Below are 12,637 nucleotides of genomic sequence, written 5' to 3'. Positions count from 1 at the left end.
GCAGGAGAACCTTCTGACTCAACCCTTTCTACATCTGAATTTGTCCAGTGCGGGGACAAAGAAGCACCTGTCATGTGTCAGTGCAAGTACTGTGCTGTGCGCAGGGGACGTAAGCTGATGAGCTCGCTTTTCCCCGCAGGGCACTCACAGGCCAGTGGGGACAAATCTGGAGGGTTGTACAGCCTGTCCCGCTAGCTTCTGTGATGCTCTGTACCCCCTGATTGCTCCCACCAGCCTGTGAGAGCCAGGTACGGATGGGTGAGCAGTGGGCAGGGCTTTCAGAAGAGGCCTCTTTTGAGTCCAATCTGGAGAAGAGACCAGATATCAAACCGTGTTGTTTGAGAGAGTCCTCTGCTCAGCTCTTTCATAAAAGTGGAGGCTCCTACCCACGCCCTCCCAGCAGCTCTGCCTCTGGCAGACCTTGGGTGCCAATGTGATCCTCTACCTGACAACGACTCATCAGAAGAGTCACTGTGTCTGTCACAGACTAGAAACTTCTGGAGGAGAGGAACCCGGGACATCTAGGTAATTATTTCCAGCGGACCAACAGCGACTGCCAGGATCAGATCCCCTTGAAGATGAGAACAATGGTAGCATTGGGCGGCGGCTCCTCGAACGATTTAATGACTGGCTTTACCGCTGTCCCTGACCTCAGTAAAGATGAGATCTATGTCTCCCCAAAACAATGTCCATTGTCAGTTTCTGCTTCTATTTTCCAATCCTCCTCACTGGTGTGTGTATTTCTAGAAAAAGTTGTTTTGTTGCTGTTCTTTTCCTTTTACTAATGCCCCTGTAAGCTGCTGCTCTGTTCCCTCTCTCCATTTCCTCCCGGGCTTCCTTCAGCTCACCTGGCCCATTCCCTCTGCTGTGTCCCCTCTTTCTGTGTCTGGCTATCACAGCCATGATCCCCCTTTCTCACCTTTCTCTTCAACCCCCAGTTTGCTTCTGCCTTTGTCTCCCGCGCTGGAACATCCATTGAGGCCGACAATGGAAAACTGTCCACCTCCACCGCAAATCCATTCTTAATCCTACGAAAAACGCAACCTGAAACGTATTGCACAGTGAGACAGAAACCTCTGGCCGTTCCTCCCGCGATCCAGATTGGAGGCGGAGCGGCGGAGAGAGTGCGCAAGAAATTATCCCACCATTGATTAAATAACAAATTGTCTAACACAATGGCCCGCTGATTGGTACAGAAAAGGTGTTTTTCTGCCATTCGAACACCGAATTTGGCTTTCCAGCAGTTGGAAGGGTTATATATAAGAGGGAAAAGGGTAGCGTCCCTGGGTGGGCTCGAACCACCAACCTTTCGGTTAACAGCCGAACGCGCTAACCGATTGCGCCACAGAGACTGCGATAACTGTTTGGGTGGCGGTGAGCGAAGTCAATGATAGCGAGCATGCGACGAAGCGGAAGTCGGGGCGGAAACTCTGCGATAGGCCAAAAGAAATCGCACTCAGGAGAGAAAGGGAAGGGTCCGGATCCAGAGACGGAAAGTGGCAGGACGCCCACACCTCTCCTCCACTGGCTCTGGAGGGGTTGGTGCCAGTTTTCTCTGGGTCTTAGATAAGGGAAATCTCGGAACGTCCGTTTTTCGGAGTGACCCCAGACTTGAAGATACCGTGAGACGGACCTGCTGAGAGTCCTGCAGAGCAGAACAACTTTCGGCTTCCAAACCTCCCCTTTGCAGCTGAACCCCTGCAGCTGCAGAATCCCTACTCTCGCCCCTCCCTTTCGTGTTATTAAATATGCACTTAATGAGTGCCGACTAAATACCAGGTGCCGTTCTAGGCCGGCAAATATCCAGAGTCTAGCACAGTGCCCGGCACACAATAGCTGTGAGGATTTCTGGAATAAATGAAACAAGCCGGCTTGAGTAATCAGCACGATCCATACGTGTTGATAAGCAACACCGTAGCCCTTCCGCTAGGGCGGCAGTGCGGTATCCCAGGCTTCCACAACCCAAGAACACGCAGTTCCGCCCCCAGACTTCCAGGTCCGCAGACCAGGTCCTCCGCGATCCCAGCATGCATCGCGACGACAGGTCCTTCCGCACTTACAGTGACTTTTCACTTTCAGCTTTCCAGGCTTCGTTTTGGCCTCTCAATCAAACATTCAGTGCCGGTGATTGACAGGGGTACCTAACCAATAGAAAGCCAAAATATCCCGGAAGGGTCGGCCTTTCGGCCAACAGAGAGAAAACAGCGAGGGTGGTTGCGCGGAAAGGTTCATAGCGGGTTTGCTGGAATTGTGGTGATTGGAGTTCCTACTACACTGCAATCATGGTGAGATGGGGCTCGAGGAGAAGGAACTCGGGGTGGGATTGAGGAACTGGGAGGGAGTCATGGGAAGTTTGAGGGGGGAGAGGGCCTGGTGGTCGACTGAAGGAAGTGGCACCGGTTTGAAGGGGCGCGCACCGGGGTGAGGATCATGGTGGGTGAATGCGGCTCCTCGCAGCCCCATAGAACTGATCTCAGAACTGGAATTCGGGGAGTCCAGGCGCCTCCAGAGTGGATGATGGTGTGTACAGGAGCCTCTGGATCAGGGGTGGGGTCAGGGGCTAAGGCCGCCTTTAGCCCCTCGCGCTGAGCCCCTCCACTCTGTCTGTCCTAGTCTATCATGTCCTATAACGGAGGGGCCGTCATGGCCATGAAGGGGAAGGACTGTGTCGCCATCGCTGCCGACAGGCGCTTCGGAATCCAAGCCCAGATGGTGACCACGGATTTCCAGAAGATCTTTCCCATGGGCGACCGGCTATACATCGGCCTGGCCGGGCTAGCCACTGACGTTCAGACCGTGTAAGTGTCGGGGATCCCCGCCCACACCCAGGCCTCTTGGACAAGCCTTGCCTGGCGTCTTGAGTGGCCTGAGTGTCAGTCAGCTACCAAACGGCTTCAGTGAATTTGAATCTTTGCCAGACACCGTAAGCGACACAGTTGTAGCGCAACCACCTTACACCAGCATTTACTCTGTGCCAGACTCCGTGGAAAGCCCCTTACCTGCACGGACTCATTGAATCCTCTTAATGACATTATCGTAGTGGTGTGTTGTTTTGCAGATCAGGGAACTGAAGGTCTTGCCCAAGATGCAAGCCAGTGAACGTGAGCCAGGATCCCAATAGGCCTCTCTGAAGCCAAAGTCTGCGCTCAGTCTCTGAAGAACTCAGGTCTAGGTGGGAGACAAGGCAGGCATACAGAAAGATAACTGACCCATGATGAGCTGGTGCTTATTAACTGCTAGATTCGTTACCTAGGTTAGTGATTGTCCTGTGATTTGAGACAAGGGAGGGTCTGGGAAATTAAATAGATAGCTATTGGGATGGTCCAGGTGTGAGGGGTTTGGGTCCTGATGGGGTGGTGCTGATGGGAAAGCAAAGGAAGGCATTTTTGACTGTCCTACCTGGCCAGCCTTGGTGGCTACTTGGACATTGTGAGTCCAAAGAATCATTCATTGAGGTTGGAGTTCATGTCTTTTAGCTGTTACTAGTGTCTAGACTAGTTACCTGGCACTTAGGTAAATGGTTTAAAGATGATTTCTGTTTTGAACATGTTGACTAAAATATAGTAACTGAGGACTAGTTTTAGAGGGAGGCAATGACTTTGAGTTTGACACTAATTTTGAGGGGACAAGACATGCCAGGTAGAAACATTGTATGAGCAGTTGGGGTATGAAGTCATCTCTCAGGGCTGGAGTGGCATCGGTGAACTATGGGAGCAGATTCTGGAGAGACAAAAGAGAGGGGGAAGAACGCTCCAGTTCAAGAGCTGAACTGTGAAATTAGCAGCGGGGCTAGGAGAGAAGCCAGAGGAAAAGAATCAAGATATAGGGCATCGAGAGGGGAGGTGAGGGCACAGGTAATGATAGGCACTTAAGGAAGACTGTGGCCTAGAGAGCAGCAGTTCCTGCACTTTGTTTCTAGAAGACTGAGGGACCAGTCCACTAATGTGGGTGGAAGCTAGGCAGAAAATTTCTCTTGTTTCCCTTAAAACTCCCCAAGTCTCAAGAACATATCAATTGGAGACTATCTCTACGATGTGACTCAGCCAGCCGTTTCCTGCCAGTTCTGGTGGTATCAGACTGGTAGCCTAGAGTTCCGCTACCAGTAGAGTCAGCGCAAAGGCCCCCTAATCCTTCCCCTCTCCAGGCACTGCTGTTCTCCTCTCACCATTTCCTTTTCCCCAGGAGGTTTTTCTCACTGTGTTTGCTTGCTTGTAGGCAGTAATTGCTCATTTTGCTAGGGCTTCGCTTCCTCACTTTTAAGGTAAAACTTAAGTCATGCGTGAGGCTGTTTGTTCTGGTGGCCTGTGACTGCTTTGCTTCTGGCAGGTATGGCATTAGTTTGCTCCCAGCAGGGCCCTGTCCCTGGGCTCTCAAGATGGCACTGGAGGAGGCGTGGCCTTTTTTCTTAGGCACCTTCCAGTCCCTTAGTGCAGTAGCTGCTGCTTAAGACACGTGAGATACATAAGACTTTGCGGTTTTCCAAGCACTTTGTTGTACACCCATATATGATCTCACCACCAGGTGGTTTATTTTCCCCTCACCTCATGGATGGAAAAATTAAGTTGCAGGAAAAAAGCTCTGCCCGGGTCAGCGCTCTCAGCCCATTGCTCTTTCTGCTATAATCTGCCGTGGCCGGATCTGCAGCATACTCCTGCCATGTGTGTTGAAGGAAGGAGCTGTGCATTTTATTGTATATTAGTTATTCCTCAGAAAAAGAGGGTGAAAATCTCCCCTCAAAAATGTGTGGGAGCCCAGGCTGGTGTGGCTCAGTGGATTGAGTGCTGACCTGCAAACAGAAGAGTTGCAGGTTCAAGTCCCATCAGGGCACATGCCTGGGTTGCAGGCCAGGTCCCCAGGGCTGGGGGTGTGAGAGGCAACCACACACTGATGTTTCTTTCCTTCCTTTCCCCTCCCTCTGAAAATAAATAAATAAAATCTTTTTCTTTTTTAGATTTTATTTATCTTTAGAGAGGAAGAGAAGGAGAGAAATATCAATGTATGGTTGCCTCTTGTGAGTCCCCGGCTGGGAACTGGCCTGCAACCCAGGCATGTGCCCTGACTGGGAATCGAACTGCGATTGTGTGGTTCACAGGCCCGTGCTCAATCCACTGAGCTACACCAGCCAGGGCTAAATAAAATCTTTTTTGAAAAGTATAGAAAAAGGTTAGTACAGTGGTGTGTGTTTGCAGGTGTTCAATGTTGGACAAGTCCTGAAACGTGGACTCGAGGTTGGAATTCTGGTGAGAAAAATCACTGGGAGGGGAAGGAAGCAAGGAGTCTCGTCGAGGGCTGTGGTTGCCTGGCTTCCTACGTAGCCCTGACCCCCACAGACTGGACACCAGGGGACAGTCCGCAGTGACTTACTCATTTTCCTCTTCTTCCCACAGTGCCCAGCGCCTCAAGTTCCGACTGAACCTGTATGAGCTGAAGGAGGGTCGGCCAATCAAGCCTTACACCCTCATGAGCATGGTGGCCAACCTCCTGTATGAGAAGCGGTGAGTGGGGCGCAGCAGGTCCCAGAATAGCGTTCTGGTTAGTGTGGTTTTGTAATGGGGATGAGATGCCATAGGAGCTCACCTCAGTTAACCTGTGGTACAGTGTGACACTACACATCATTTCACCTAAAGTCACTGAACCTATCTCCAGTGTTAAGTAAGCATTTCCTACATAGCCTGGGACTCAGAGAATCAAAAACCTTTGATGGCCAAGTAGGCATGTAGTATGGAGCGGTGCCCAGGAAGGGGATCCATCCTCATTTTCCCATTATTTGCAAGAGAATGTCTTTATTTTTAACACGTTGACTAAAATATAGTAATTGAGAGGACCAGTTTTCAGAGGGCCTGACCACCGCATGGGAAAGGAAGGGCTACTTCAGAAGGCAGGGAATGCAGATAGCAAATAAACTTGCTTTTGGCAACAGAATTAACCACCCCCAGAGTACCCCGCTGCCTCCCAGCCAGGAGCCACCCTTACTCCAAAGCTAATTCTGTGACACATTCTCTGGAGTAGCAGGGAACCTGGGAGCGGGGTATGTTGACTTTGGTCCATTCTCTTTAAGGCCTTCCTGATAAGGCCAACAGAAGGGACATCACTGTAGAATTCACTGCAGAAGCTGGGGAGGAACTGAAGGGAGAAAGAACCCCGTGGTCCTTTCCCGCCCACCTCTGGGCAAAACTGGGTGGCAAGAACACAGGTTGAGCTCTTTATCCTTTTGAATTTTTTTCTTTTTTTTCTTTTTAACTTTATGATTTGGGAATAAGTTTAGATGTAAAGAAAAAGTTGCTCAAGTACTTTTTAGCTTTCAAAGCTAAGTCTGTGCTAACTGGAGCACATTATTGCCTTTTTAGTATTAAAAAGTTAAAGGATTATTATTAGTAGTAGTATTATTAGGTATAAGTTAATATCTGCAGTTGTTTTATCCTTATAAACTGCCTCAAATATTTTTTTGAAAGGAGTGGAGGTATAGGTGTGTAAATAGAGGATTGAATGGTCCTAGGACCAGGATTAAGGTAGGGAAGATTATAGAAGGAAGAGAGGGTCAGGGGTGAAAAGGATAGAAGGTAAATGTCAGAGGAAAAAGAAGGGAAATCTTAGGGCATTGCCAGATGCCAGGAGAGGGGGAACAGGTTCAGCAAAGCTGCCCACAGGGCCCTGGCTGGTGTAGCTCAGTGGATTGAGTGCGGGCTCTGCGAACCAAAGGATCATGGTTCAGTTCCTAGCCTGGGCACATGCCTGGGGTGCAGGCCAGTTTCCAGCAGGGGATGCACAAGAGGCAACCATACATCGATATTTCTCTCCTTCCCTTCCTCTCTAAAAATAGATAAATAAAATCTTTAAAAAAAAAAAAGGCTGGCCACAGGGCAAGGGGATCTTCCCAAACAGGCTGTCCGTTTTCCTCCCTGGGTCTGGGCCAGGGCCTTGCCTGAATAGGCCTGAACAGGAGAGTGCGTGTTCTCAAGTTCTGGTTTCTCTTTGCTCCTGGCTCCACAGGTTTGGCCCCTACTACACCGAGCCAGTCATTGCCGGCTTGGACCCGAAAACCTTTAAGCCCTTCATTTGCTCTCTAGACCTCATTGGCTGCCCCATGGTGACTGATGACTTTGTGGTCAGTGGCACCTGTGCCGAACAAATGTACGGGATGTGTGAGTCCCTCTGGGAACCGGACATGGTGAGTTGGTTGCACGGAGTGGGCTGAGCTCTGAGGCACCCTCCCCTCCTTCGCCGTCAGGGAAGAATGTGTTTACCTTGCAGGTAGTGGGGAGAATGGTGCAGGTGGGAGAGAAACTCCACGTGCCAGGGCCTTGGGGTGGGCTGGCTGGCTCCAGGGGAGGGGGTCTTCTGTTAGGGGACTCCAGTCAGTTACACGCTACAACAAATAACTCCTCTCATTGGGTTTCCAGGGGTTTTACATTGATTCATTTAACAAGGTGTGAAGCATAGGGTTAGAGGCAGCTAAAGAGAATGGGCTCTGGAGCCTGGTTGTCTGGGCTGGGGAACCGGCCCCACCCACTTAGTTTTGTTCTTGGGTAAGTCGATTTGCTTCTCTGCCCCCATCCCCTCAGCTGGAAAGTGGTGGTACGAATAGAGCCCACCTTACGCAAATGAAGGTGTGAGGAAGACACATGAACAGACTGGAGCGGTGCCTGACGGTGCGGCTGGTCTGCTGTGCCCGCTCTGTCAGGCCCTGTCTGTCTTCAGGGCTCACTGCAGACGCCCAAATCCGTTAAAATGCAGTTTGCTAGGAGGAGGCGGAGGAAGAAAGAGCGAGCTTGACTGGCAGTAGGAACAGCCTGTGCAAAGGTGCAGAGGGGACTCAGCGTGTTCAGAGACCAGAAAGTGGCGGCTGGAGTGTGGGCGGGACGTCAGGGGAGGTGATGACCCCGAGTGAGGTCAGGATGTGACTCCAAAACGTTCCGAATGCTGAGCCAAGTTTGGACTTTTTCTTTTGGCATGGCGCCAAAAGCAGGAAGGAACCTGAGGGAACCAAAGGTGGGCAGTAGATGGGACAGGCTTTTGTGTCACCAGCAGGAGGTGCTGAGGTCCTGCGCAAAGATTGCTGTGGTGGGAGGGCGGGGCAGCCAGAGTGTGGAGGACTCGGTCTTTAGAGCAGAGACCAGGGAGGTGGAGATACTGAGGACTCCTGAGTTTTCTGGCTAAATGAACAGAGAGAGAATGAAGATGGGATGGGTCTGGGTGGAAGTGCGTTGTCGTGGCTGGGCAGGTAGACTTTTGAAGGACCAGCGTGTTACCCAGGGGGGCGAGTCCATCAGACAGCCCACGTGGGAGCCAGGTAAGGAGTCTTCTGTCCATTTTACAGGAGAGGAACTGAGGCTTCGTGAAGGGACATAAGACGTGCCCACAGTCACACTGCTGACTGGTTTAGGAAGTGCTGGGCTAACCTTTCGCTTACATAACCCTGCTTCCTTCTCAGAAGGAGCTGAGGGGCCTTTTAACTTTGGGCACAGGAGGGGCCCCAGCCAGGGTCCTTGAGCCTAGAAAAGAGACTTGAGAAGCCAGACCAAGTCAGAGTCTGGGGGTGTGGGGACTGAGGCTGCTGCTCTGTTGCAGGACCCAGACCACCTGTTTGAAACCATCTCACAAGCCATGCTGAACGCAGTGGACCGAGACGCCGTGTCTGGCATGGGCGTCATCGTCCACGTCATGTGAGTGCGAGCTGGGAGTCTAGAAGCTTTGCAGACGTCCCCTCCCGCCCAAACGCCTCATCTTCCCAGCCCCCCAGGCAGGTGTGAGATGAGGCTTTTGTGGCAGAAACAGGATAGAAATCCATGCCTCCTTGATGGGGGCGGCTGAGAGCCTGCCCAGGTTCCCCTGGCTTCTATCATGTGAGGCCCGCCCTGTGATCCCGGGTCTCTCCCCTTGTTCAGACTGAAAGGGTCCTTAAGGGTCCCCAGAGTCTCAGAAAATCTGGTGATATGCCTACTGTGGGTTGATTAAAATACTAGATGGCTCCCTTCCTCCCACCACGTCCCATTCGTGTAGAGCCCATCACTGCGTGAAGCACTGGGCTCCGGGAGCTGTTGCCCAGCGGTCTGTTTTCCTTCTGCTCTCTGACTGCCATCCCCGTTCCCTCCTGTTCGGGATGTCCCCAGCGCCCTGGCTGGACGAAATGTGTTCTCCCGCTGCTCTCCTTGGGTACATCCCAGAATGAGCACGGGGACCCTTTTGTCATGGGAGAGCCTGCTTAATTCCCAGGAAAACGATTGAGACTGACGGACTTTATGGCCCGAAGGTTCCTTTCTGTTCCTGGGTGAACCCCGTCCCATCACCTTCCCGAGCTGCTTGTTCTCTGGGCCTGGGGGAGCTCCTTCCCTTTGGAGGGCTTCCCAGTCCGCCCGGAACCATCTCAGCTCTCGACGGTCCCACCTGCGGAAAGCCTGCCCCAGTCACCCCGTTGCTCCATCCCCCCTCCTCCCTCAAGCTGAGGAAATGAGCAAACATTAATGTCCATGAGCGAAACAGGCAGAGCTGGTTAGGACGGCCACTTGGCCTACAGTCCTGATGTTTTGTGATTCTTTTCCCTCTGCAGTGAGAAGGACAAAATCACCACCAGGACACTGAAGGCCCGAATGGACTAACCCTGTTCCCAGAGCCCATGTTTCTGTTTGTTTTTGTTTTTTAAGTAAAATAGTTTTTCTTTCATTCCTGCTTGAGTCTTTCTCCGCAGCTCCCTGTCCCGGTCTGGGTGGTTACAAGCAGCTCCTCAGGGTACAGCGCAGCCCTGGGGTGTTCCGACTGGCAGCGTGTCCGCTGGCACGCAGGCGAGGACGGACGGTGTCTACACGTCAGTTGTCGAGTGCCTGCTGTGAGCCAGGCCCTGCCTGCATGAAGTGCCTTGTACATTCTGGAACTCAGTCATAGTGACTTAAGGTAGTTGACGTCCCCCTCACTGAAGGGCAGTTAAGTAAGTGGCTCAGGATCACCTTAACAAGTGGCAGCGCAAAGACGTAAACCCGAGTCCCATTTGGCTTCAAACCCTTTTCACTCAGCCCTCCTGGAAAACCCGTAAGTCCTGTCATTGATTCAGGTGGAGATCTGGCCAGGCACCCACAAGTAATACCCTGTCCATCAGTGTCTCTTAACCTTGGCTGCACATTAGTCACCTAGGGAGCTTCTGAAACAGATGATGGGGATCTCAGCCCTCAAGACTTTTTTAAAAATATATTTTATTGATTTTATGCTATTAGTTGTTCCATTTTCCCCATTTCACTCCCCTCCACCCGGCACACCCGCTCCTACCCACATTCCTCCCTTTAGTTCATTGCCATGTGTCTTATAAGTTCTTTGGCTTCTACATTTCCCATACTATTCTTACCCTCCCACTGTCTATTTTCTACCTACCATCTATGCTACTTATTCTCTGTTCCGTTTCTCCCTCTTCCTCCCACTCCCCTGTTGCTAACCCTCCATGTGATCTCCATTTCTGTGGTTCTGTTCCTGTTCTAGTTGTTTGCTTAGTTTGTTTTTGTTTTTGGTGTGGTTGTTAATCATTGTGAGTTTGTTGTCATTTTACTGTACGTATTTTTTATCTTCTTTTTCCTAGATAAGTCCCTTTAACATTTCATATAATAAGGGCTTGGTGATGAACTCCTTGAACTTGACCTTACTTAGAAGCACTTTATTTGCCCTCCCATTCTAAATGAAAGCTTTGCTGCATAGAGCAATCTTGAATGTAGGTCCTTGCCTTTCATGACTTGGAATACTTCTTTCTAGCCCCTTCTTGCCTGTAAGGTTTCTTTTGAGAAATCAGCTGACAGTTTTATGGGCACTCCTTTGTAGGTAACTCTTGTTTTGTCTTACTGCTTCGAGGATTCTCTCTTTCATTTTAATCTTGGGTAATGCAATTATGATGTGCCTTGGTGTGTTCCTCCTTGGGTCCACCTTCATTGGGACTCTCTGAGCTTCCTGGACTTCCTGGAAGTCTATTTCCTTTGCCAGATTGGGGAAGTTCTCCTTTATTATTTGTTCAAATAAGCTTTCCACTCGTGGCTGTTTCTCTTCCCCTTCTGGTACCCCTATAATTCAGATGTTGGAATGTTTAAAGATGTCCTGGAGGTTCCTAAGTGTCTCCTCATTTTTTTGAATTGTTTCTTCATTCTTTTCTGATTGAATGTTTCTTTCTTCCTTCTGGTCCACTCCATTTATTTGAGTCCTCGTTTCCTTCCCATCACTATTGGTTCTCTATACATTTTCCTTTATTTCATTTAGCATAGCCTTCATTTTTTCATCTAATTGGCGACCAAATTCAACCAATTCTGTGAGCATCCTGATTACCAGTGTTTTGAACTGTGTGTCTGATAGGTTGTCTACCTCTTTGTTGCTTAGTTGTATTTTTTCTGGAGCTTTGATCTGTTCTTTCATTTGGGCCTTTTTTTAATTTTTTATTTTTTGTCTTGACGCCTCTTATGTATGAGGTGGAGCCTTAGATGTTCACCAGGGCGGGGCAACCCAAGTTTCTGGGTTATGATGCAGTATGTGGGGGAGGGGTCGGAGAGGGAACAATGGCTCATGCTCCGCTCTCTGGATTTCAGTCACTTCCCCTGCTTCCCAGAAGCAAACTGGGCCCTTCTGGTGCTGATTCCTGGGTGGGCTTGTGTTTGTTCTTTGACCCCCGGGGGTCTCTCCAGTGAACTCCTGAGAGGTTGGGAGTCTCTCCCAGCACCTCAACCCCCCCAGGTGTTTTCAGTCGGTTTAGGCTTTATTTCCCCACGATGGGATCCTGGGTTGTGTCCTCTGTCTCACTCCCCAGTTTCACCTGGTTTTATCTGCGCAAATGTGGGGTCGCTGGTCCGCTAGCCGCCTTGTGCACCCTGCCCCTCCACAGTCTGCCACCTCCCTGGGTCCGCCTGCTGCCACCCCGTACCCCCGGGGCCCACCAGCCACCCCTTTGTCACGAGTCCTCTCCGCCCAGCTGCCTGACTCCATCCCTCCTACCAGTCTGGATGAATGGGTCCACTTTAACTCCTTGGTTGTCGGACTTCCATACAATTCAATGTTCTGTCAGTACTGGCTGTAAAATTTGTTTTAAAATTGTCCTTTTGGTTGTGCAAGGAGGCGCGGTGCGTTTACCTATGCCTCCATCTTTCTTGGCCGGAAGTCCTCAAGATTCTTATTTAACTGGCCTCATAGAGGGGCCTGAGCACCTGTCTTTTCTAAAAGTTCTCCAGGTGAGTCTACTTTGCAACCTATAGTAGGTGCCCTAATAAGCAAGTCCGTAGGCATAGCGGTTTACCAACTTTAGCCCCCATCACCTGGAAGGCTTGTTCAGACGGTCTCCGGTTCAGATCCGCAGAGGGACCCGACAGTTTCTGATGCTTGGATGCTGCCGGCTTAGGACCCCACTTTGAGAACCATTAGATTTTAGGCTAAGAGTCTGGACTGGATCCGAGGTCCATAGAGATGACGTGTCTTGAGTCAGCCCCACAGCTGTGCGTCAAGTGTGTATGGGGCTCCTGGCCGTGTCGGGTCCACACAGCTGGAGAAGGGGGGGGCAAATCGAGGTCCTCAGTTTGCACAGTGACACCAGCTAACAAAGCAGCTCCAGGGCCTTGCTCTTAACCAAGCGTGTTAACCACACCTGAAAGTGGGCCACCAGAGTCGGGTCTTTCTCCCAACGCCA

At 50.8% G+C, this 12,637-nt stretch overlaps 1 protein-coding gene and 1 non-coding gene across 2 annotated transcripts; one reads left to right on the top strand and one right to left on the bottom strand.

The window, feature by feature from the left end:
- Positions 1–1,278: 1,278 nt before the first annotated feature.
- On the bottom strand, positions 1,279–1,352 carry TRNAN-GUU (transfer RNA asparagine (anticodon GUU)). Its single transcript has one exon. It is a non-coding gene; the product is annotated as a tRNA-Asn (tRNA).
- Positions 1,353–2,173: 821 nt separating this feature from the next.
- Positions 2,174–9,660, top strand: PSMB3 (proteasome 20S subunit beta 3). The gene is made up of 6 exons (XM_053655887.1): positions 2,174–2,285; positions 2,614–2,798; positions 5,388–5,495; positions 6,991–7,168; positions 8,569–8,663; positions 9,548–9,660. The coding sequence occupies exons 1-6, from the start codon at positions 2,283–2,285 to the stop codon at positions 9,594–9,596; spliced, it is 618 nt and encodes a 205-aa protein (XP_053511862.1). The 5' UTR covers positions 2,174–2,282; the 3' UTR covers positions 9,597–9,660.
- The last annotated feature ends 2,977 nt before the right edge of the window (positions 9,661–12,637 follow it).

Source organism: Artibeus jamaicensis, unplaced genomic scaffold (genome assembly GCF_021234435.1).
Source record: "Artibeus jamaicensis isolate MK-2021 breed Jamaican fruit bat unplaced genomic scaffold, CSHL_Jam_final contig_1998, whole genome shotgun sequence".
Lineage (NCBI taxonomy): Eukaryota > Metazoa > Chordata > Mammalia > Chiroptera > Phyllostomidae > Artibeus > Artibeus jamaicensis.
This window is presented reverse-complemented; position numbering and strand designations above follow the sequence as displayed.

What these genes read in the sequence shown, in the direction of transcription:
- PSMB3 (XM_053655887.1), top strand. An exon ending in GCCACTGACGTTCAGACCGT is followed by an intron (nt 2,799 to 5,387) that starts GTAAGTGTCGGG and finishes TTCTTCCCACAG; the next exon opens with TGCCCAGCGCCTCAAGTTCC. An exon ending in AACCTCCTGTATGAGAAGCG is followed by an intron (nt 5,496 to 6,990) that starts GTGAGTGGGGCG and finishes CTGGCTCCACAG; the next exon opens with GTTTGGCCCCTACTACACCG.